The sequence below is a fragment of the Callospermophilus lateralis genome, chromosome 14 (assembly GCF_048772815.1).
Source record: "Callospermophilus lateralis isolate mCalLat2 chromosome 14, mCalLat2.hap1, whole genome shotgun sequence".
NCBI classification, from domain to species: Eukaryota; Metazoa; Chordata; class Mammalia; order Rodentia; family Sciuridae; genus Callospermophilus; species Callospermophilus lateralis.
In genome coordinates, this window is record NC_135318.1 from 95559109 (window position 1) to 95585586 (window position 26478).

The window sequence follows — 26478 nt, forward strand, 5'->3', positions numbered from 1 at the left end:
CACTTGGCTTACAGGTGGACACTAATACCTTATCAGAATAAAGAAAATATAAATATTTTCTTTCTTTCTGTGGATCATCTTAACTTTCTTGTATCTTTTGATGATAAAGGTTTTTAATTTTTATGAAGTCTAACTTGTTTTTTCTTTGATTACTAATGTTTTGGCATTACATCTAAGAAATCACTGCCTACTCCAACATCACAGACTAATGCCTAAATTTTCATCTAAGAGTTTTAAAATTTTAGCTTACATTATGGTATTTGACCCATTTGAGTTAATTTTTGTGTACGGCATAAGGCAGGGGTCTAAATTCATTTTCTTGCATATGCCTCTTCAGTTAGCCCAGGCCTACTTCTTTCCCCATTGACCTGTCTTGATACCCTTGTTGAACCAACTGACCAAAAATATAAAGGTTCATTTCTGAACTTTCGATTTTATTCCAACAGTCTATATGTCTATCCTAACACCAGTACCAGTGTCTTCATTGTGGTAGCTCTGAAGTTTTGAAGTCAGGAGAGTGAGTCCCCCAAATTCTGCTCTTCTCCTTTAAAAGTGTTTAAGTTATTCTGAGTCCCTTTCATTTCCATGAGTATAACTGGCTTGCCAATTTCTGTAAAATAGCCAACTACGATTTTGATAAGAACTATACAGAACATATAGACTGATTCGGGATAGTAATTCCATCTTAATAATATCCATGAATACAGGCTGTCTTTCCACTTATTCATGTTTTTTCTTTTTTCTTTTTCTTTTTGAGAAGGGTCTTGCTATATTGCCCACGTGGGCCTTGAACTCCTGGGATCAACCAATCTTTCTGCCCCAGCCTCCAGAGCAAATGGGATTATAGGTGTACACCACTGTGACCAATCTATTTTATGTCTTTATAAAATTTCTTCCAAGGATGTTTTATAGTTTTCATTGTAAAAGCCTTATGTTTCTTTTATTAAATTTATTCCTAAATATTTTCTTTTTGATACTGTTGTAAATGGAATTTTCTTACTTTCACTTTCAGATTGCTCCTCTGAACAATGTATAAAAATGTGATTTGGGGGAGCTAGAGTTGTGGCTTGGCGGTATAGAGCTCACCTAGCACGTGTGAGGTGATGGGTTCGATCCTCAGCACCACATAAAAATGGATAAATAAAATAAAGGTATGTATCCAACTACAACTAAAAAATGTATATTTTTAAATGTGATTTTTGTATACAGATCTTATATCCTGCAAACTTATTAGCTGTCTAGTTTATTAGCTTTAACAGTTTTATTGTGGATTCTTTAGTATTTTCTACACATAAAATCACATAAGAAAAAAAAGTAAAAACATTTTTTTAAATATAATATAAGCTGCAAATAGTTTTAGTGCTTCCTTTCCAATCGGGATGCCTGCTTTCTCCTTCTCTTGCCTAATTCCCGTGGCTACAGCCTGTAGCACTCTCCTGTAGCACTCTGTTGAAAAGAAGGGCTAGCACAGGTCTTGTTCCTGACCTTCTCACCATCAACTTGCCGCTGACTAGTTTTTACTGATGCCCTTTATCAGTTTGAGAATACTCCCTTCTATTCCCAGGCTGAAAAGGGATTCTGTTTTTTTAAATCCTGAAGTGAGGTTGGATTTGTCAAATGCTTTTGCTACATCTATTCAGATGACCATGTGGCTTTTGTCCTTTCTTCTTTGCTTGGATAAATCCCACTTGTTCATGAATACAATCCTTTTTATATGTTACGAGGCTTGGTTTGTCAGTATTTTGTTCAGGACTGCTTACATTTCTAAAATATACGCAACAGTACCAGATATCATGCTATGAATCACTGTATTTCCCTAGAGGCATATTCACACGTACAATATATACACATAAGGACAAAGACGGGGATGACACACAGCAAGCTAAGACAATGGTTACATCTTGCAGAAAAAGGAGAGTATGTTAGAAAAAAGTACAGAAGAAAATTTGTGGTATCTATATTTTGTTTCTTAAATGTAACATTTGTTTTATTTTTAAACACTTTTTATGTATCTGAGACACTTTATAATAATTTTTTAAGAGAGAATTTTTAATATTTATTTTTTAGTTTTCGGCAGACACAACATCTTTGTTTGTATGTGGTGCTGAGGATCGAACCCGGGCTGCACGCATGCCAGGCGAGTGCTACCACTTGAGCCACATCCCCGGCCCTATAATAATAAAATTTTTTTAAAAAAGTTTGGCTAGTATTTTGCGCAAATCACAGACTGGAAAGAAAAATTGGTGTGATTCAGACTGAGGAAGACCTCAAACACTGATACACTGAAATGACCTTTCATTCCTCTCCCAAGTATCGAATGAAACAAGGCTGAAGGGTAATTTTAAGGCAGAATTAACCATATAAATTTACTTTTGTTTTTAATACCTTCATTTTATTTATTTATTTTTATAAAGCGCTGAGGATCCAACCCAGTGCCTCAAAAGTGCCAGGCAAGCGCTCTACCACTGAGTCACAACCCCAGCCACATATACGTTTACTTTTTATTCCCCTATACAGACAATATCACATTGCACTATAGTTAATCTATCTTTATAGCACCTTGTTGATAAAACTATGAATTTCCTAAGGGTAAGGAATCTTTTTCCTAACTGTAGTTCCAGCTCCTAGCATCTGTTTTGTCAATAATAAACACTCAACAAATGCTTACTGGGGGCTGGGGATGTGGCTCAAGCAGTAGCGCTCGCCTGGTGTGCGTGCGGCCCAGGTTCAATCCTCAGCACCACATACAAACAAAGATGTTGTATCCGCCGAGAATAAATAAATATTAAAAAAAATTCTCTCTCTCTCTCCCACTCTCTCTTTAAAAAAAAAATGCTTACTGAATAAATTAAGTAAATGAAGAAAAGACAGAAGTAGATCTCACTAATAAAAATTACATTAATATAGTTTGGGGGGGACTTTGAGGCGGGGTCTCACTATGTTGCCCACAGTGGCCTCAAACTCACAATCCTCTTGCCTCAGTCTCCCAAGCAGCTGGGATTACAAGCATGCACACCATGCCTGTAATAAATTGCTTTAAAAGCCAAAAATTACTGACAATCCAAGATTAAAACTTAGAGCAATCCAAAGTAATATTGAGTCCATTTCTTTTCTTTCTTTCTTTCCTTTTGGTACTAGAAATTGAACACAGGGGTGCATTACCACTGAGCTATACCTCTGTTGTTGTGTTTTGTTTTTTTTGTTTTTTTTGGAGAGAGAGTACCACTAAGTAGTTGAGGGTCTCATAAAATGCTGAGATTGGCCTTGAACTTGTGATTCTCCTGCCTCCACCTCCCAAGTCCTAGGATTACAGGCATGCACCACCACACCCAGTAGGACATTATTTCTTAAAATACCAATTCACTTAATTTTAAACTTTGGACTTAGCTATTATCTTTTTTTTTGGGGGGGGGGGCCAGTGGGCAGGGTACCAAGGATTGAACCCAGGAACACTTAACCACTGAGCCACATCTCCAGTCCCTTTTTTTTTTTGTTTTGAGACAGGGTCTTGTTTAGGGCCTTGTTAATTTACTGAGACTGACTTTGAACTTGTGATCCTCCTGACTCAGTGGCCAAGCAGCTGCAATTACAGGGGATTACAGGTATGTGCCACCACGTTCAGCAGTATTTGTCATTTCTGACTGTCTGAAATCCCTCCATTTCTAGTCCCTAGCAATTTAAGGGCAGCTCCTAATTTAAGTGAGGTTAATTAAAGGGCTTTGGATCTTGAGGAAATAACCCAAAGGCACAAGATCTTTTGGAGATTATTCTTAGTAATCTTGAGGAGATCCAGCAGTGCAACCAATCTAGGGGGAAATCACCAGCAACACCAACATCTAAGGAGATGATTCCTGGAGCAAGCCTTGGTTGTTCTCCTGATCAACTTGTACTTTCTGGCCTTCTTGTCACTGTTCTGAACAACCTGACAAGGAATCGACTAATGAATTCCTTTTGGTTTAAGTTAAACAAGATCAGTCTGTTTATTTACAACGAAGAATCCATGACATAAATTGAACCCAGTACAATTTATACTGATGTTCTGAAGAAAATTATTTTACCATTTGAAAAAACTTTTCAAGCTGCCAGGCTTGACGGTGCATGCCTGTAATCCCAGCAACTCAGGAGGCTGAGGAGGAGGATCGGAAGTTCAAAGCCAGACTAGGCAATTTAGTGAGGCCCTAAGCAACTTAGTAAGACCATGTCTCTAAATTTAAAAAATAAAATAAAATGGGCTAGAGATGTGGCTCGGTGGTTAAGCAACCCTAGGTTCAATCCCCAGTACAAAAAAAAAAAAAACTTCTCAATTTAAATTAAAAGTTGAGCTGGGCGTAGTGGCACACACTTATAATCCCAATGGCGGAGGCAGGAGGACTGCAAGTTTGAGGCCATTCTCAGCAACTTAGTGAAACCCAAAGCAACTGAGAGAGATCCTGTCTCCAAATAAAAAATAAGGGCTGGGATTGTGGCTCAGTGGAACAGAGCTTGCCTGACATGTGTGAGGCACTGGGTTCGATTCTCAACACCGCAAATAAATAAATAAATAAAGTGAAGGTATATCAACAACTTAAAAAATATTTTAGAAATAAATAAATAATAAAAAGAACTGGGGATGTGGCTCAGTGGTTAAGTACCCAGTGTCCAATCCCTGGTATGTATGTATAAATAAAAAGTTGAAATCTTGAGGTAAGTCTGAGGCCAGCCTGGGCAACTTAGCAAGACGCTGTCTCAAAAAATAAAAATAGCTGGCGATACAGCTCAGTGGTAGAGTGCTCCTGGGTTCCATCCCCTGTACCAGGGGAGGAAAAATGCAAAATAAGATTAAAGACTGGCATTGCAAATGTCCAAGTACAGAAATAGGAAAGAAACCTTCTGGTAGATGTTGCACAAGAGAAAGCAAAAGCAAGGCAAAACCACATTGCTCAGAGAACAATTTAGACATCACATGGCACCAGTTAATAACATTTTTCAATAATAATTAAGCACCACTCCTAAATGTCATTCTTATCACATAATAAAGAAGACAAGAATCTGTTTCCATTGGTGGAATATTTTATCAAAACATCAGGGGCTCAGGCTGGGCTTATGGCTCAGTGATAGAGCACTTGCCTAGCACATGTAAGGCAGTAGGTTCAATCCTCAGCAACACATAAAAATAAGTAAATAAAACAAAGATATTGTGTCCATCTACAACTAAAAGAAAAAAAAATTAAAACAACAAACAATATCAGGGGCTCATAAAAGAATTATGTACCTAGAAAGGTTTTAAGAAAATTAATGACTGTAGGCAATATCTGTGTATATACACATAGATATGTGTGTATGTATATACACATACATATATTTATATATACTTGGGGGAACACTACTAGAATTGAACTCAGGGGTACTTTACCACTGAGTGGCATCCCAAGCCCCCTTTTTTCCTAGATAGGGTCTCACTAAATTGCCCAAGCTGATCTCTAGTTTGCCATCCTCCTGGCTCGCCTCCCCATTTCCTGGGATTATAGGTATGAGCCACTAAGCCCAGCTCCCCCTCTTTAGATAGCATCTCACTACGTTCCTAACTTCTAGGTTCAAGAAATCCTCCTGCCTCAACCTCTCCAGTAATTGGGACTACAGGCCTGTGCCACCATGCCCAGAAGTAAGCAATATTTTTTAATGGCCTTTTAAGATGCAAGGTGGTATAGAGCTTCTAATCTATACTACTTAATCAGGTTCTCCTATATAATTAAAATTTCATGTAATTTGATTAAATTTGAGACTAAGTCCACCTGAAGAGGGATGAAAATGTCTTATGAAAACAAGACATTCCTCCGCCCGCCCACCCACCCCAGGTACTGGAAATTGAATCCAGAGGCCTAAACTACATTCCTGGTCCTTTTTTAAATTTTGAGACAGGGTTCTGCAAAACTGCCCAGGCTAACCTTGAACTTGATCCTCCTGCCACTGTGCCCAGCTGATGTTCTTTTTTATTTACTTTATTGTCATTTTTTGAAATGAGGTCTCACTCAGTTATCCAAGCTGGCCCCAAACTCTTGTGCTCAAGCAATCCTCCTACCTCAGCCTTCTGAGTAGCTGGGACTGCGGGAGATGTACAAGTGTGCCTAGCACACCCAGCTGACATTCATTCTTTGAACAGCATAATACAAATGCTGGAGAAAGACTGCTGTGATGGAAATGTATGTGACCATACAACCTTCTGTAGCCAGGTTTAAAAGTTCTTGAAGGGTCCCACCTTCTAAATTGGACAGACATAATTAACAGAGGAGCATAAACACTGTTATACGTACTAGGTGGAAAATGATAAACCCTCTCACCAGGCATCTCTTTAGCCTGCTGTGCCAAATCCTGTTTGGGTTAAGATAGGCTTCTAAACCTTCCTATCTAAGAGACTTAAATTAATAAGGACAGAAAAGGACAAAAGAGATTATTCCCCAAATAGTTACAAAACCAGCAGATTAGTCAAAGGATCAAGAAAAGATGGTCTATGCTTCCCTTTCTCCAAAGGAAAATCACCTGAATATTTGAGGAAGGCTGGATGAAAGCAGCGGCAACTAAAGACTTTCAATGAAAACTAAGTAAGTGTACAAATGCTTGACTCAGGGTCCTGTCCTCTGTGTGAGGCAAGATAGTCTCTAAAATGATTCAAATGTAGCCATCAGACAATTAGGAATTTCAACAAGACAACCTTCACCTCACATAATCTCTTCCTTCACATTACAAACTTACTATTAAAGGGAGGGATTTTCAACTGATTTGGGCACATCTTGAAATAAAGGACATAAACTAGTTAATGCTAAAAGAATGAAAACTATATATACATGTGTGTTCCAGTGAGCCAGAAAGTTCACACTGATCATTCATCCAGTTAATAACATACAGAAAACGTGAATGTATTCCGTTTTAGGGCTAAAACACAGAATTGGGAAAATGGCCAATTTCCCTTTGAAACTTTACTGGTAATTATTTTATTTTACTCAAGTTTATAGAGCAATGAGGTATAACAACAAAAAAAAAGATGAGGTCAATGGAAAATTTTTTCCTAATTTTCATATTTCTTAATATCCTTCCTCTTTTTGTTCCTGTAAATTTTTTTTTAACTGTTTCAAAGCCATAAAAAATTACTACTGTATTCTTCCAGAAAATTTGCCCTGGGCTCACAGAATGCCAGCTAACACCAAGAATAGTGAGTAAAATTATTTTGTTTGTTTAATTGAAACTAATTAGATAAGAACACTAGAGCAAGGATTAAAAAGATCTGATTTCTACATGAGGCCCCAGAAGCAAGTCAAAATCACTTTGTACAGGTTACTTCTTTGCTAAATAAGATCAATTCTTACTTGGTAAAATGTTCTCAAACACAAAATAATAGAAAGCAAAATTATTTTTATTCGGAAAAGAAACACACATAAGAAAAACATGCCAATCTAAAGCTCAGGTTCTAAAAGATATATTTTGCACACTTCCCTGTGTAACCAAGATGGAAGGGTCAGAATTAGTTTACGTCAGGACAAGTGGGTACAGAAACAACACAGGTGAGACAAAGGCTGTAATTTAGGGGTTACTGGACAATCATTCTCTTCTTCCATTAACAATGAAAGAATTGTACCTGACCTGAGACAACTGTGTTTCATTCTGGAAACTACCCAATATCTTTCAACCACCTCACTAAAACAAACAAAATCCAAATGTTCTAAGCTAGGTGAAATAACCTCAGCGGTACTTGTACTAAACATCAAGCAAAAAAGTTAGACTGTATCCACATTTTATTCAATAAAAATGTAAACATTATAAGCTATTAGAACTGAGACATAAGGAACCATTCTACAATCAATAATATATAATCTGTCTCCCTATCAAGGTAACAAACCTTGATCAAGATTAACAACTTGATCAAATTTTAATGATAAGAAAAGCAAAATCCAGGCCAGGGTTGTGGCTCAGTGGTAGAGTGCTTGCCTAGCATGCGTGAGGCAGTGGATTCAATCCTTAGCACCACATAAAACAAACAAATAAAACAAAGGTATTGTGTCCATCTACAACTAAAAAAAAAAAAAAAAAAAAATTAAAAGAAAAGCAAAATCCAAGCATGAACTAGACAATGAAGTATTAAGCCAGGCTGGTGGTGTACACTTATAATCCCCCAACTCAGGAGGTTGAGGCAGCAGGATCACAAATCCAAGGCCAGCTCAGCAATTTAGTAAGACTAAGCAACTTAACAAGATCCGATCTCAGAATTAAATTTTTTTTTTAAATGTAAAGGGCGTGGCGTGAGGAGATGTAGCTCAGTGGTAAAGAAATCTCCCAGGATTCTATTCCCAATAACCCCACAACAAAAACAAAGGCAATGAAGTATTAAATATGGGCCTTTACTGTAGTAACTGGAGGAAGACCAAAACAAAAGGCAGCTCCCAAGTGCTCTGTAGACTGGGGTACCGCCCAGTGGCAGAGTGATGGTTCAATTCCCAGCACCCAAACAAACAAAAAAGAAGTGGTCTGACTGAACTTCACCTAAACTCCTGAACTGCAAAGCAGACTAACCCTAAGCAATCCCTCTTTGGGAGCTAGATTAGAACCAAGAATGTTTCAACAGATTCCAGTTTCAGAGACTGACTGAAGAGCAGGAAACAGGATGAACACCTGGGTCATCAACTGGCCCAATCTCACGGCCAGAGTGGGACTGACTTATTATCTGAATGTTCAATACATCCATTTCTTAAACTGTTTTCCGTTCCAGCTCCCCTAAATGGGCGAACTGCCATCCAGAGCTCCAGGATGTATCACCCATAAAAGTACATTAAGTAATCCAAACAATGTCATCTACCACTAAACCCCAACACTGTTCAATTCCCAGCGCCCCAAATTCCTTCCCTCTCTTTTGTACCAACTAACCCTTTCTCCTCCTTCCTGAACAGATCCACCTGAGGATTTTCTTTTCATGGGTCACCAATATGGAACACAGGAAATTCATCAAAAATAGAATGAAGGGCTGGAGTTGTGGCTCAGTAGTAGAACGCCTGCCTGGAATGTGCGATGCCCTGGGTTCAATCCTCAGCACTGCATATAAATAAATTAATTAAATAAAAGATCCGTTGACAACTAAATAATAGTAATAAAAAAAATAGAATGAGGGCTGTTGGGCGAGGTGGCGCATATCTGTAATCCCAGCGGCTCAGGAGGCTGAGGCAGAAGTATTGAAAATTCAAAGCCAGCCCCAGCAACTTAGCGAGGCACTTAACAACTCAGTGAGAACCTGTCTCTTAATAAAATATAAAAAGAGCTGGGGATGGGCTAGGGTTGTGGCTCAATGGTAGAGCTCTGGCTAAGCACATGCAAGGCCCTGAGTTCGATCCTCAGCACCACATAAAAATTAATTAATTATGGGGCTGGGGATGTGGCTCAAGCGGTAGCGCGCTCGCCTGGCATGTGTGCGGCCCGGGTTCGATCCTCAGCACCACATACAAACAAAGATGTTGTATCCGCCGATAACTAAAAAATAAATATATAAAAAATAATAATAATTAATTAATTAATTAAAGGTATTGTGTCCAATTACAACAGAAAAATTTTTAATGTTTTAGTTGTTGATAGATCTTTAATTAATTAATTAATTTCTATGTGGTGCTGAGAATCAAACCCTGTGCCTCACACATGCTAGGCAAGTGTTTCCACTGAGCTACAACCACAGCACAACTGAAAATTGATATTAAAGGGGGGGGGGCTGGGGATACAGCTCAGTTGGTACAGTGCTTGGCTTGCATTCTGGATTCGATCCAGTACCAAAAAAAAAAAAAAGGGCTGGGGGGAAGTGGCTCAGTAGTTGAGCACCCTTGGGTTCAATCCTTAGTACCCGCCCCCCTCCAAAAATAAATAAATAAATAGAATTAGGGCCTGGCAAGATAGCACACACCTGTAATTTCAGGAGGCTGAGACAAGAGGATTGTGAGTACAAAGTCAGCCTCAGCAAGGGCAAGGCACTAAGCAACTCAGTGAGACCCTGTCTCTAAATAAAATACAAAATACGGCTGAGATGTGGCTCAGTGCCCAACTTCAATCCCCAGTACCAAAAAAAAAAAAAAAAAAAAGGAAGAAAATTAAACAGTTAATCAGCAATTTTCTTAAAATTTTCTTCTCTTTTTATTTCTTGCAAGATTATCACAAATATCCAAATAGCAAAAGAGTACTAATAGGAACTAGGCAAAATTGCTATCATGCTTTGATTCTTTAATTTTTTTGAACGAGGCTATGTGCAGTTATGACTTTAGTTTTTTTGTTGTTGTTTTTTTTTTATTGTTGTTGTTTGTTTTGGAGGAGGGTTGTTTAACAGCTCTGGGGATGGAATCCAGGGCCCTGTACATGCTAGGCAAGGGTTCTTCCACTGAGCTACACCCTAAGCCCTGTGGTTCTGATTTTAAATTGCATTATAAAAGTCATCCTTCCTGCTAGGAAAAAAGCATTCCCAGTTCTTAAGATAGACTTGCATTTACCCACAATTCATAGTGTTGCACAAATAGCTGCCTGGCATCTGGGTATTACACTTCCCACACAGGCCATGGTACAAACTTTACTGCTGTATTTCCATTTTCAATCTAACCAAAAATGTGGAATGACAGGTGGTCTCCCTGTTCAAGAAATATCTAGAATAAAGATACTCTGTGGGATCTATGAGGAGGAGGGAACTGTCCCTGGTTCCTGAAATCACAGTTTTAGAATTTAAAAGAGTGCTTATGTAGAGAACACAGTCTAAAAATATCTGTGAAAAAATGAAAATCCAAGCCAGACTTGGTGGCACATGCCTTAATCCCAGCTCCTAACAAGGCTGAAGCAGGAGGATCACAAGTTCAGGGCCAGTCTTGGCAACTCAGTGAGACCCTATCTCAAAACAAAAACCACCACCAACAACAAAAAAGAGTAGCTGGGGATGTAGTTCAGTGGTAGAGTGATTGTCTAGCATGCATGAGGCCCTGGGTTTAAACTCCAGTAACAGTGGGGAAAAAAGAAATAAAGTAAATAAAGAGACACTATAATTCAAGCGCTAAAACAAATCTTTTTTAAAAAATTATTTTTAGTTATACGTGAACACAGTATCTTTATTTTATTTATTTTTATGTGGTGCTAAGGATCAAACCCAGTGCCCCACATGTATGAGGCAAGTGCTCTGCCACTGAGTCACAACCCCAGCCCTAAAACAAATCTTTAGATTACATAAAATCTGAGATTTAGAACTACAGAGTAATAAATACAATCAACGGTACTGGAATTTCACCCAGAAGTTTTAATGACAGCATGACTTCTGACCTTAATGATACCCAAAGTTCTAAAGTAGCAAAAATCTCACCTAATTCTTATAGGGTAAAACGTCTGGGTTATTGCTTTGTGCAAGCAGGGCAAAATCCTTCCCAGCCTCTAAATTCCTTTCAGACGGGAGTCACAATGACAGAGCTCTCTCGGGGCACTTCTCCCAAGGTTTGAGTCCCATTTGGATGGCAGTCATTTTGTAAATGCAGAAATACAGCCTCAGGTCGAGTTTAAAGTCGTTTTGAATTTGCATTTTTTTCTGGGAACGTTAAAGATTTCGTGAAGAAGGGCCTGCACGCCTTCTGTATTCACTTTTACAATGTGGTTTTTCTTTTCTTTATCTCTAGGGCTGGGAATCCAGCGCAGACCTCGCGCTTGCCAAGCAGGTGCTCTAGCACTGAGCTACCCCTGTACTCCTAAGGTTGTCTTCAGTGTCATACTACCCATCCAAAGTCCCCCTCCTAGACTAATACACACTTCCAGCTCTTGCTTCTAACGCAACAAACCGCAAATACACACGGGCAGCAAGGTGAATTGCTAAAACTGCTCCAGTCTGCAGGACCGCCACTCACAGGAGCATCAGGTAAACAGGGGAGACGGGGGCAGGCCCCGAGGGTCGCACGTCCCCACCTCCCGCCCGGGCCACCCCACCCCTAGCACAGGGGCGACTCGCTGCAAGGCCCACCTCTGCAGCTCCTCCTCCTGGATCCTCTCCTCGTCCCACACGAAGACGCCGGCGAGCGCCGCCATCAAAGCAGAGGCATGGCCCGGGCGGCCGCGCAGCCGGCGCCAGAGGCGTCCGAGCAGGACGCAGCGCGAGCTCTCGGAGTAGAGGCGGCCGTAGAGCTGCGCGATCTGCTGCGTGCGCCGCACACGCAGGCCCGTCACGAAGCGGCACTGATTGGCCAGCAAGCCCAGAAGGCCCCCGCCCCGCGCCCCCGCTAGCCAGGCGGCCAGGCCGGCCGGCGGCCTCCGCGGGAACATGCCGCCACCGCAGACAGAGCAGCGGGCCGGGAGGGCGCGGGCGGCGGTCAGCTGAGTCCCCTAACTGGCCGGCCCGGAGTCCGTCTCTCGTCGCCCAGGCCAGGCGCCGCCCCTCATGTCTCTGCAGCAGCCGCTGAGAAGAGCCCCCTCGGGGGAGAGCGCCGCTGCAGGAGACGCGCGGGCTCGGCCCCCTAGCTCCCCCGAGTGTCCAGCGGGCGGCGGAATCGCGCGGGAACTAGCGAGGCGGGCGACCCCGGCTCCGCAGGAGGAAAGGTCCCGGGAGCTCCGAATCCACCACACGCGCCGCCTGCCCGCGACCTACCCGCGTCTCCGCCTCTCGGGCTCTGATTGGCCACGATCCCGACGGTCTGGCGCTCATTGGCGGCGCCAAATGCCCGTCGCCGCTCTCTCCGCCCCTACGCGCCGCACGCCGCGGCCGCCTGTTAGCAAGGTAGGTGGCACCGCGGCGTGAACCAGTCAAGGGCGCCTTGGAGAATGACCCTGGGACCCCGTAGCCGCCGCCATTGCTGACCGCCACGCCCCCGCCCCGCAGAGGGGCGCGGCCAGGGGCCGTGGAAGTTCTACTCTGTGGGCAGATCCTTGAAGAGGCGAGGAACCGTTGTTCACTTCCCTAGAGTCCTGGATGGGAGCGTTCCAGGCTGAGGGGCGTGGCGGGGGGGCGGCCCAGGAGCACCTGGCGAGGACCCTGCTCAGGCCTGGCGGTGCCTGCCCACCGAACCTTCCTCGGCCTCCCCGCCCGTTCTCCCGGATCCCTCCTGAACGTTCGCGGCGCGGAGGCGGTCCCCGAGGGTTGGGGTTCTGAGTGGGCCTGAGACCGCAGGACTCAGTACAGAGCGAGCCACGTGGACAGTGTCCTATCGCAATCTGACGACGCTTGGGTAAGCAGCCACGTTTCCTAAAATCCGTGCATCACCCGTGGGCAACCTGGCTAAATGGCTTTCAAGGGCACTAAATTATTATTCTGTGTCCCAGTTTCATTAAAACGAAACCGCTAGATGTCTGGTAGGAAACCCTTACTCTAAATTGCTTATTTTTTTCTCTCTTTTTTTAGCTTATAACTAAGGATCCTACTGACAAAAAGGATTGTAAGCGAACACAGTGGGTTCCGTTCACCCCTTGGTGATGGTGGAGCCAGTGAGCACAATCAGAAAAGATCAGAGTGAAGAATGGTTTACTTATGAGTAAGTAAAGGAAAGGATGTCTTCCCAAAGCCGTGTCTCTCCAAACAAAGGTAGCAGGGACACTTACTGAGGATATTTGTCACCCACAGAGAGGCACATTCCCGCACCAGGGTGGTAGAAGGCATGCTTCTTAAAGCACATTTTTAAAAATGGTGGACAGTACCGCCTGGGGGTTTTGACATTATAATGAGCAAAGTTCATTCTAGGTCATCTAGAAGAGGGGCTGAGCAACTTTGGTTAAATAAATTCTTGGGGTCTTTTTGGAGGGCTGGATATGAATCAACAACAACAAAAAAATTTGAATATGTTAGCGATCCTGAGTCGCAGAACGTCACCACCACACCTCCAAAAGCACTGATGCTTAATGCTGAAAGTTCCTGCCTAGCGGCTACTGGGCTAACTTGATGTGAAAGGGGCTCTGCTTCTTCCAAGGCAGTTAGGAATTTTACTGTAGCTAAATGTATGCAGTTTTAGATAATCTTAACAAAAGTAGACATTTCTCCAAAGAAAGAAAAAAAATTGCCTTGCCAGAAGGTAAAATGTAGGTCTCTCCTGACCTGTCCAGCCTGTCTGATCTTACTGTGGAGATTGGTATTGACGTTTATTTCCCTTTCAGAGTAGGTAAGGAGAAATGTGTAGGTAACAAAATAATATTTGACACTTAATTAAGCCAGCCGTTTTTCAGTGATGGTAGGATGACCCCAGGGTGGGGAAGGGGGAGTTGAACTTTACTGCTGTCCACTTACTTTAATTGAAAGGAAGCCATTGAGGCCAGCGCAGACCCCAACCCATTCATGGTTCGGGGTTGCTATCTGCCTCATAAAGCAACGTGGAGGATTTATCCTTTGGGAAGACAAGAGTTGTCTTTTCCTCTAAAAAAGCCTCCTACACAGTTGGCTTTGGCGTTTGCCAGGAATGTTGAGGCTATATGATCCTGGGTTTTCCATTGAGATCAAGAGAGAAAACAGTGATTGTAACTAGGAAATCCAGAGCCAGGATAGTTACCTCCAAACTTATTGCTGCTAACTCACCCAGGGCTTCATGACAGTCATGGAAATGGATTCCTTAATTTTAGAGAAAAAAAAAATCTGTTGTTGTGTTGTTTGTTTTTATCAAAATAATTCCTCAGGCCAGCCTGGTAGCACATACCTGTAATCCCAGCAGCGGCTTGGGAGGCTAAGACAGGAGAATGGTGAGTTCAAAGCCAGCACCAGCTATGGTGAGACACTAAACAACTCGGTGAGACCCTGTCTCTAAACAAAATAGGTCTGAGGATGTGGCTCAGTGATGGAGTGCTCCTGAATTTAATCCTCGGTACCAAAATAACAATATTATTATTATTATTATTATTCCTCAGGGTGGCACACACCTGTAATCCCAGCCACTCAAGAGTCTGAGGCATGAGGATCACAGGCTCAAGGCCAGCCTGCACAATTTAGTGAGCCCGTGTCTCAAAATAAAAAGGACTAGAGAAGTAGCTCAGTGGTAGAGCACCCCTGGGTTCAATCCCCAGTACTTTTTGGGGTGGAGAGGGTACTGGGGATTGAACTCAGGGGTACTCGACCACTGAGCCACATCCCCAGCCCTATTTTGTATTTCATTTAGAGACAGAGTCTCACTGAGTTTGCTTAGGGCCTCGCCCTTGCTGAGGCTGGCTTTTAACTTGCAATCCCCCTGTCTCAGCCTTCCGAGCCACTGGGATTACAGAGGTACACCACCTGGCCTGGCTCCCAGTACTTTCTTTTTTTTTTTCAGAAGCAGTGGGGCTTGAACCCAAGGCTTTGCACATGCTAAGCACATTAAACCACTGCCACTGAGCTGGGTCCCCATCCCCTAGTGTAAGTTCTGTGTTGTGTTTTTTTTTTTTTTTTTTTATAACTTTATTTATTTTGTGGTGCTGAGGATTGAACCCAGTTATTCACACATGCTAAGCAAATGCTGTACCACTGAGCCACAATCCCCGCTCCCTAGCATAAATTCTTTATTAAATAGTCATATGCTTTTGTCAACAAAATGGAAATTAAATTTTTAAAAAATTTCTTATGATCATAAGTCTCTTAAGTTCATTATTCTTCTGGTCTTGAGTTTTTAGTTCCCATTATTATTAGTAAACAGCATTAGAAAACATACGGGAAATGTCAAATAATTATAAATAAAATTTATTGGATAGTTTTCACAATGAGATAGGACTGATAATTCTTTTCAATTAATATGATTGGTTATATAGCTAAACTAAAAAAATAGAGTGTTAATCATCAAATCTATTATTTTTCATTTTTATTGAGGTAGCATTCACATACATAATGTGATGAGAGAGTCTTTAAATTGTGTGTGTGCATGTTGTATTATTGTATTATTGTCACCTTGGTAAAGCTGGGTATTACCCAAAATTCCCTTTCATATAGTATAAATCTAGTTAGAGGTGGACAAGAAGAAACTTGTAGGCATTTTGGAAGGTAGAATTGAAGCAGGGCTATTACTTTCTGAAACTCTGCAGTCAGATGAGGTGATGGGCAGAAGTAACTGGTAGGTTCCAGCTTGCACTTACTTTCCTTTGCTCTACTTCCAGGGCTGCTTCCTGTTTTTGACCCTAATGACCATCAAGGATCCCAGAGCCACCGGCAAGTCACAGACCCACAGGGGTAACAGCTTCTCAATCCTCTCTGACTTCACAACTGCATGTCTTCAACTCAGGGAGTCTGTGGGGCTCCACTTGGGTTCCTCCTTCCTGTGCTGCAAAACGGAACCTTTTTCCGGGCAGTAAACTAGGACAAGTGCTGGGTTTGCAACCACAATCATGCCATAAAACACTTCAATCACATCACCATCATTCTGAAAAACTCTGGGCTCCTTGCAGCCAATCATGATCTTTGGCACACATTGATCTGCTTTCTATCATTGGAGGTTTGCCTTTTCTGGAATTTCATATGAATGAAAAAATTGACAGATATTTTCTTACATTGTGTCTGGCTTCTGTCCTTTCCCATAAGGCTTGTCTGTGTCAGTACTTTGTTTCTTTTTGTTGCATAGTGTTCCATTGTATGGATACATTGAAATTTGTTTATGGACATGTGGGTTGTTTCCATTTTGGGCTGCTCTGGATATTGACATGCAAATCTTTGGGGTAAACAGAAAAAGAATTGCTAGGTTGCACAGTGTTTGTTGAACCTTTTAAGAAACTGCTAAAATTGCTAAACTGTTTTCCAAAGCAGTTAAGGTGTTTGTGTTCCCACTTGCAGTGTAGAAGGTTCTGGCATTCCACATTCTTACCAGTGCACACATACCTTGTATCACTCTTTATTGTATTTCATTGGTGTTGTGTTATGTACAAATATGTATTGTATAGTGTTAACTTTCTTGTGCACTGAAAAACAAAAAAAATTCATGTGAGTCACTTCATTGCCATATTTATTTTATTCCAATGATCTGAAAGCAAACCACAGTATCTCCGAGGTACACCTGTACTTGGTATTGACAATCTATTCTAATTTGCAGTATTGGGGATTGAATACAGAGGCGCTCTACCACTGAGCTTCATCCCAGCCCTTTTAAAATTCTCCCGTGAAGTTGCCCAGGCTGGCCTGAGACTTGTATTCCTGCCTCAGCCTCCAGTCGCTATATTACGGCACATGCCTCTGTGCCCAGTTAGTGTTTTGTTTTGATAAGTTCAGTATATCGATTTTTCTTCTTTGTGTTCTTCATGTCCTAAGAAATCTTTGCTCACCCAAATGTCACAAAGGTCATCTATGTTTTCCTCTAAAAATGTTATGGTTTTTATTTTTATACTTATGTTAATGTTTTTTTATTTATTTATTTATTTTTTTGGTTTGTTTGTTTTTAGCTTTTGATGAACCTTTATTTTATTTATTTATATGCAGTGCTGAGATTCAAACCCAATGCCTCACACGTGCTAGGCAAGCACTCTGCCACTGAGCCACAACCCCAGCCCTAATGGTACATTTGCAGTTTATTTTTGTTATAGTGTCAGATAGATTGGGATTCTTCCCCTCCATCCATATAGATACCAAGTTATTCTAGCACCATTTGTTGAAAAACTATTTTTTCCCTGTTAAATGCCTTGGCATCTTTGTTGAATCTCAGCTATCCGTATGTATGTGACCCTATTTCTAGCCTCTGGATTCTGTTTCATAGATTGTGACACTAATACCACACTGTCTTGATTAGTGTAGCTACAGAGTAAGTACAGAAATCAGTGTCAGTCCTCCAAACTTAGTTCTTATCTTACAGAATTATTTTGGCTACTTTCAGTACTCTGCTTTCTTATATAAATTGTCTTCAGTTTCTACAAAAAAAAAAAAAGAAAAGATTTGATGGAGTTTTTCTTGGGACTTGGGATTGCATTGAATCTTTAGATTAATTTTGGAAGAATTAATATCTTAACATGGAGTCTTCCCAACCCACAAATATGTTATATAAGTTCGTTTATTTATTTATTTATGTATTTATGTCTCATTTAATTTCTCCTAGTAATTTTTTAAGCTTTTGGGCATACAGATTATACAAATGTTTTGGTAAATTTATTCCTAAGGGGGATGGGAATGTGGCTCAAGTGGTAGCGCGTTCGCCTGGTATGCGTGCGGCCAGGTTCGATCCTCAGCACCACATACAAACAAAGATATTGTGTCCGCCGAAAAAACTAAAAAATAAATATTAAAATTCTCTCTCTCTCCCTGTCTTAAAAAAAAATTTATAAAACAAATATATTCCTAAATATTTGATTTTTAGTGCTATTGAAAATACTTTTTAAATTTCAATTTTAATTCTTCATTTCTAGTATATAAATGCAATTGTTTTTATATTGACTTTATATTCTGCAATCTTGCTGAACTCGTTTATTAGTTCTAATAGCTTATTTTTCTAGATTTTTAAGAATTTTTTACTTAATCATGTTTTCTGCAAGTAAAGACAGTTTTATTTCTCTTTCCAATCTGTGCTTGTTTCTTCCTTGCCTTATTGCACTGAGTAAAAACTCCAACACAATGTTGGGTGGAGATGGTGAGAGCAAGCACCCTTATCGTGTTCCCAGATTTAAAGGGGAAACTTTCAGTCTTTTACCCATTTCCAGTCATGCTCCTTCTCTGTTTTGTTTTGTTTTGTTATTTTCTTTTTGGGGGAGTGGTGTTGGTGGAAGTACCAGGGATTGAACTGAGGGACACTCAATCACTGAGCCACATCCCAGACCTCTTTTTTATTTTATTTAGAGACAGGGTCTCACTGAGTTGCTTAGCCCCTTGCTTTTGCTGAGGCTGGCTTTGAACTCGTGATTTTCTTGCCTCAGCCTTCTGAGCCACTGGGATTACAGACATGTGCTACTGTACCCATCTCACACTCCTTTAGTGTATAGATCTACAGCTCTGGCCAGCTCTCATCCACAGCAAAATGAACAACCGGATGAACAGTTCAAAGTTCAACCCATAAGAAGGGAGGATTTCCTTTGAACACTGTCCTCAGGACCTCTTCACATAATTTTTTTTGTACCAAGGATTGAACCCAGAGGGCACTCGACCACTAAGCCACATCCCCATCTGTTTATTTTTTTTATTTTGAGACAGGGTCCAGCAAAGTTGTTCAGGGCTCGCTAAGTCACTGAGGCTGGCTTTGAACTAGAGATCCTCCTGCCTCAGCATGCTGAGCTGCTGGAATTACTGGTTTGTGCCACCTCACCCAGCTCTCAGGACCACTTTCCCATTGGTGATACCAGTATAACACTGAAACATCTGTAAGCAGGAACCTGACTTGAATTTTTCCTTAGATGATGAGCTGGTCATAGAGTACTCTCCTAGGAGATTGTTGAGGCAGCAGGAGCCAATGCTCTTGGAACTTCTGTTGTCTGCAAATAAAGACATGATTAAAATTTAAAGACATGGTTATCATTAAAATTAAATTACGATTAAATTAAAATTAAAGACATGATTAAAACAGAGAAAAATCCAGTGAGTGTTCGTTGCCTCCAAAATTCAGGTCATCTCTGTTTAGCCAGGCAGTTCAGAGCAAGGACCTAGTGGGCTGTCCCATTTATACCATTCTCTATAATGATGGGGTGCTGCTCAAGACACACAATATATACCTTTTTAAAAAATATTTATTTTTTAGTTGTAGTTGAATACAACCCTTATTTTATTTATTTTTATGTTGTGCTGAGGATTGAACCGAGGGCCACATGTGCTAGGCGAGTGCTCTACCGCTGAGCCACAACCCCAGCCCCACGATTTATACCTTGATGGATCAAATAATACTAGGTTTGTCTTGGGCAGCTAGTAATCTGTGGCCCTAAAACAAGTGTTCAGTCTCTGCTAGGGCCCAGTAATGTTCTAGAAGCTGTATCTCTAAAGATACAGCAGTTCCCCCTTGCCTGCAGAGCATATGTTTCAAGACCCCCATGGATGCCTGAAATCACAGATGGTACCAACCATTCTGGAATTTTCTATTTAGCATTTTGGACCCCAGTTGAGCAAGAGTAACAAATCATAGAAAGCACGAGAATGGAATAAGCTGGATGGGGGGAATTGCAGAGCTGTCTGTAAAGCATAGTGTTGTATTTTTCCTAACTTGGTCCTGATGTCTCTGGAGGATGGCTGTACACTGTAGCCCACCCTGGCAGCTCCAGGGATTTGGTCATGGGTGTACACAGTGTGCCATTCACAGTATCCTTCTTTATCCTGGTACACAGTCTAATGCCTGTGTCTGGCCCATGACCAGGTGTCTGTCCTACTGAAAACTTCTTTATGCTGGCAGATGCCCTTGTGACCAGTGTCCAGTTATTTCCACCAAAATTGCCCCGCTAGGGGTGGCCTGACGGGGAGGAGAGGTTTGGGTGTATTGATCAAGTGAGACACAGAGGAGGCAACACAAGGCACATGAATTGACAGAAGAGTGTGTTACAAGAGAGCAGCATGCTTCAGAGGGCCAGCAGGGAGGGGACACTCTCCAGGTCATCTCTGTTTAGCCAGGCAGTTCAGAGCAAGAGACCAAGGTCCTGCATCCTCAGGCCTCTCTTAACGGTTCATGGTTTTGCCAGGGTGGTTCTAATTGGTGGACTCAGGGCAAGCAGATACAAAATCCATGGAGTCACACTGTGACGAACACATGGTCACTGCAGCAGACCTGGACAGTCTATGCAGGGTAAAGGTCAGTAGGCCAGTCGAGCAGGTTGCATCCAACTGTCCCATCAGGAGGTGGTTGTATAAGGCAGATATCTACTTCTGGTATGAGAGAGTCTAATATAATCAAAATGGATCTACAGTGGCCACATATAAGAATTCACTGCAGGTGACATAACTCTGCTTCAAAGTGCTAAGTGTCTGCACAGTGATGCCCTCAGCATCATATCTATGCTGATATTTCCAGCACCACCACTTCCACTGGCTCATGGCCCAAGGGGCAGAGAAGATTGGTCAGCAGGCAGAACCAGTGACAATGCCTTCTTTGGTTCTGGGCCCTGCTCAAAACTGACAGCCTTTCCTTCAGAGAAGAATTCTACAGAGAAAACTCTAGTGAGTGTTCATTACCTCCAAATTCCAAACCCACTGGACATTGTGAAGTGTGTGCGTGTTGCTGGAAATTGAACCTGGGGCCTCACATGCCAGGCAAGTGCTCCACCACCAAGCTGTATCCTGAGCTCCTCCCTGGACACTACCTATTTCATAGTGTACCTATTTCTAAGCACTGCCAGATGCAGCACCTTGAAAAAATAGCTCAACATGCCCCAGACCATTAGACCCCTAGAAATCTTAACTGAATTTTTGTGTGATCTCTTTCCCACCCTTTGGAACACATTTGTTTTCTCAAGGTGACGAGAGTAATTACTACTTACCATCAGCAAGATGCTTGGCTATATCTGACCAAGGGCATTGTGTGGAGCACAGAGAACAAGTTCTCTGAAGACTAGCAGATAACTGAGGAGTTGATAGGTGAATGAGTATTGCTTGCTCTGCCAGCTCAAAACAGCAAATTGCTTTTGATAGTCTTTAATATTTATTTATTTATTTTAGTTTTCAGCGGACACAACATCTTTGTTTTGTATGTGGTGCTGAGGATCGAACCCGGGCCGCACGCATGCCAGGCGAGCGCGCTACCGCTTGAGCCACATCCCCAGCCCCTTTTGATAGTCTTTAATAGAAGTTATTGAGGGCTGGGGATGTGGCTCAAGCGGTAGCGCGCTCGCCTGGCATGCGTGCGGCCCGGGTTCGATCCTCAGCACCACATACAAACAAAGATGTTGTGTCTGCCGAAAACTAAAAAATAAAATATTAAAATTCTCTCTTTCTCTCTCTCTCTCTCTCTCTCTCTCTCTCTCTCTCTCTCTCTCTCCTCTCTCTCTCTTAAAAAAAAAAAATAGAAGTTATTAAGGACAAAAGCCCTCATCAGATCAATACCTGTATGCTTTATTCCAGGGAATGCATTGATTTGCTCTGGCAATGAAACCTCATCTGGAACAGCTGCTGCAATTAGAGTCACAATTTAATTAAGCTTATGATAACCCACTTCATTGTCTGAGATCCTTCTTGGGTCAGCACCAGCCAGACAGGCCAATTGAATGGGAATGCAGTAGGAGTCATCGGCTCTGCATTTCTCAGATTTTATTTGCGTAGTGGAGACATTAATCTCTGTGATCTCTCCAGGAATGCAGTTACCTTTGGGTTATGTTTTGGTAGTTAAAGGGTAATGTTTATATGGTTGGTTTTCTTCCATCATTTATTTTAAATTTTCTTTTCCAATTGAGTGCAGTTTATATGTTCTTTGAAACTTTACTTCCTCATCTGTAAAATTCAGATGGTGATGCCAGCTGTACCTGTGATCGTGGGTCATTTAAGGCTCAAATGAGATTATGTAAGTTACAGTTCGCTGGAAACTGTAGAACCCTCTACAGGCTATAAGGAATAATGACTAACTGTCATTAACTCCTCCCCTCCCCACTTACATAGAAAAATTGAGATTATAATCTTCATGTTATTATTTCAATCAAGGTTCTTTGCTTGTTTTGTTTTTGGTTGTTGTTTTTGCAAATATTTGGAATGCACTCAAAGTGATTTATGCGTAGATAGGAAACAGATTTGAAAGATACAACAGTGTTTCAAAGAACTCCAAATTTACGGACCATAAATATACTTCATGAGGTACTGGAACAAGGAATTGGAAAGGCACTGGGAACTGTAGTGACCATGAGAAAACACTTCTCAAATCTCTTAAGAAGAGACCAGACATGGTGGTGCACACCTGCAATCCCAGCAACTCGGGAGGCTGAGACAGGAGGATTGCAAATTCAAGGTCAACCTCAGGAACTCAGTGAGGCCCTAAGCAACTCAGCAAGACCCTGATTCTAATAAAACATAAAAAAAGGGCTGGGGATGTGGCTCAGTGGTTAAGCACCCCTGGATTCAATCCTCAGTATGAAAGACAGAGAGACAGAGACAGGGAGGGACCGAAAGATGCTCCCAGAACTTACACAAAGGAGTGGGTCAGGGTAACCTGGGGTGGTAGGAGTATTGCTGACAACAGTTTTCAGCTCTCTTTAGTAGCCCCCAAGGGAAGAGCCACACCCTTGCCCAAGGTTGCACCCCCCTCCCTGGGAACAGTATCCATCTCATGCCTGGCTGAACCTGGGGTATTAGGACAACTCTGAAGTCCCTCCCAGTTCCAGAACTCTGCAGAGTCAGCTGAGGTCTTTGTCCTGACTATGCAATCCGACCCCCACACACCAAGCTCCTCTTCTCCTCCCTCCTAGGTGTTGCCTGGAGCGCATACCCAGTATCCTCCTAGGTGCCGGCTGCCTGGGGAGATGACCCACCACACACTTCCACCAGCCAGCAGCACAACCCGCCCTGTACACTGTTCTCTGGATGTCCCTCAGCATATGCCCTACCCACCCTGGGCCCTTCCTCATAGCCTGCAGGTTCCAGATCCCAGACTAAAAACCATGGTTCCCACTTTGGGGCCATAGCAGAGAGTTAGGAGAAGCACCTGTTCTTGTCTTAGCAGCATCATGTGTAGAGATCATCCCCCAGGACAAGCTGGAGGACCCTGAGCAGCCGGTGGCTGTCAGCTTCCAGGTCTGTGTTCTGATCTCTTTCTCCCAAGTACTTGAGTCTGATGCAATCCCTGGGCTCCAGTTACCAGCCAATGCACAGCAGTAAGTGCTTTTCTTTTCTTCAGAGTGTGCATTAGATCCAGGCATCTGTTACTCTGAATGGAAAGCGCTTCCAGTCTTCATCAAGCCCCTCAGTATGGGAAGCCTCTTTCCTCACGGCAGGCAGGGTCAGGGTCATCATGTTCCACTTTATGCTTTGATACAGCCCTTGCTGATCTGCCACTGCAACTTTTTTTTTTTTTTTTTTTTTTTTTTTTTGGTACGGGGACTGAACGCAGGCACTCAACCACTGAGTCACATCCCCAGCCCTATTTTGTATTTTATTTAGAGACAGAGTCTCACTGAGTTGCTTAGTGCCTTTCTTTTGTTGAGGCTGGCTTGAACTTGCAATCCTCCTGCCTCAGCTTCCTGAGCTGCTGGGATGACAGGCATGTGCCATGGTGCCTGGCTGCAACTTACTTTTAAATGGTCATGCTTCTGTGGATCAAGGACCTAGGAATTAAACCAGAGACCTTGCACCTAATGGAAGAAAAAGTAGGTCCAAATCTCCATCATGTCAGATTAGGCCCCAATTTTCTTAATAAGACTCTTATAGTGCAAGAATTAAACCACGAATCATTAAATGGAATGGATTTAAACTAAAAAGCTTCTTCTCAGCAAAAGAAACACTCAGTGAGGTGAATAGAGAGCCTACAGAATGGGAGCAAATCTTTACCACAAGAACATCAGATAGAACACTAATCTCTAGGATATATATATAAAGCATTCAAAAACCTTAACACCAATAAAACAAATAACCCAGTCAATAAATGGGCCAAGGAACTAAACAGACACTTCTCAGAAGAGGATATACAATCAATCAACAAACATATGAAAAAAATGTTACATCTCTAGCAATTAGAGAAATGCAAATCAAAACTAAGATTTCATCTCACTCCAGTCAGAATGGCAGCTATCAAGAATGCAAACAACAATAAATGTCGGCGAGGATGTGGGGGAAAAGGCACATTCATACATTGCTGGTAGAACTGCAAAATGGTGCAGCCAATCTGGAAAGCAGTATGGAGATTCCTTGGAAAACTGGGAATAGAACCACCATTTGACCCAGCTATCCCACTCCTCGGTTTATACCCAAAGGACTTAAAAAACAGCATATTACAGGGACACAGCCACATCAATGTTTATAGCAGCACAATCCACAATATCTAAATTATAGAACCAATCTAGATGCCCTCCAGTAGATGAATGGATAGGGAAACATTGGCATATATACACAATGGAACATTACTCAGCATTAAAAGAGAATAAAATCATGGCATTTGCAGGTAAATGGATAAAATTGGAGAATATAATGCTAAGTGAAGCAAGCCAATCCCAAAAAACCAAAGGCTGAATGTTTTTTTTTGATAAGAGAATGCTGATCCATAATGAGGATGTGGGGTGAAGGAACTTTAGGGCTAAGGGGAGAGAGGGAAAGGAGGGGAAAGCGGGTAGGAATGATGGTGCAGTGAGTTAGACATCATTACCCTAAGTACATGTTTGAAGACATGAATGGTGTGAAAATACTTTGTGTACAATTAGTGACTTGAAAAAATGTGCTCTGTTTGTATAATATGAAATAAATTGCATTCTGCCATCATGTATAACAAATTGGAATAAATAATTTAATTTTTAAAAATAGACATGTTCTTTCTCTTCCTCTCCCCTAGGTCCTTCTTAATCTCTCCCCTTTCCTAATCTCAGGGGAAACAGGATTACCTTTTTTCCTCATCCTAGGCAGATTTATCTCTGTGAGTGCACATCCATCACAGGAACAAAGTAATCCAGACTTTGGGAATGGAACCAGATGATCTCAGAAATGACTCTCAAATTAACAAGTGAATCAAACTCCAACACAGAACAGTGGAATGTAGCCCTTGAGTCACCTCTTTAAAAGCCCCGTTTTCCTGCTGATGGGCAGAATCACAGCCTTAAGGACACAAGTCCCCTGTGTTTCTCCTTTGCTAGCAAAGCAATAAACCTTCTTTTTCCTTTTTCTCAAAATTGGACTTAGCTTTTGGCAACACTCCCAGATAGCAGCTCAAAACAGTTCATGAGAACACCTGTCATTGCATCTAGACCAAGCTGTATGTGAAGCCACAAGGCCAATGACATCCCGGGTCAACTTTTCCAGTGCTCAATCCTGCCAGCCATCAGACTAGAACATCCCACTGCGGGCCTGCTCCTCTCACTTCCTGATCCTGCAGATCTGGGAGCTTGTCAACCTCCACCATTTTGTGAGCCCATTTCTTAGAATAAGTCTCTTTCTGAATGTATTCACATCTTATTGGTTCTGTTTCTCTGGAGAAACCCAAGTAAAACAGCAACATCCCAAGATCAGCAGAAATTTCAGGAGTTCTGAGGAATTAATGCAGAAATGTACCCTAATGGAGGCACTCGATACCAACCCCACGGCCTGGAGTCTACTCCTGCCTTTTCCCTCCCCATCCCCTCAGGTTGACTTCAGGATGGAGATATGGGGTGGGGCTGGTGTTAGGTGGGTGGTTACCCCAAAAAGCCAGGATGTGTGCCAAGTTATGTCTTCAGGAATACCAAGCACTACTCCAACAAAGCACTGAGCTTAGAGAGAACAAGTCAGGAGAGTCAGAGCAGGAAGCAGGGGCTAGGGGAGGAGAGAAGCAAGAGACGGTTCCTGAGACAGGATTGGTGCAAGCAAGGCTTGCCCACTAGAGGGGTAGGCCTGACTTTAAGGTCCATTTCTATTCAAGGATAGGTCTTACAGGCAGCTCATCTCCATTTCAAAGGCTCCTTCCAGCCAGGATTTCTGCTTCCTTGAGGCCTGGCCCTTGGGCTCACACATCCCAACCACAAACAGTGGTATTGAAT

General features: G+C 42.1%; 1 protein-coding gene and 1 long non-coding RNA gene across 3 annotated transcripts in view; one reads left to right on the forward strand and one right to left on the reverse strand.

The window, feature by feature from the left end:
* The window catches only part of Stard7 (StAR related lipid transfer domain containing 7), a 26320-nt gene extending 13707 nt beyond the window's left edge, over positions 1-12613 (reverse strand). Inside the window, exon 1 of the mRNA XM_076833660.2 lies at positions 11984-12613. Within this exon, the coding sequence (XP_076689775.1) occupies positions 11984-12282 (299 nt within the window). The 5' untranslated portion in view covers positions 12283-12613. The remainder of the gene's footprint in view (positions 1-11983) is intronic.
* On the forward strand, positions 12289-21508 carry LOC143380568 (uncharacterized). 2 transcript variants are annotated; one of them, XR_013088659.2, is made up of 4 exons: positions 12289-13181; positions 13355-13484; positions 15240-15322; positions 16054-21508. It is a non-coding gene; the product is annotated as an uncharacterized LOC143380568 (long non-coding RNA). The 2 variants fall into 2 exon arrangements; XR_013088658.2 differs by lacking the exon at positions 15240-15322 and having other exon boundaries at positions 12330-13181.
* Positions 21509-26478: the final 4970 nt, after the last annotated feature.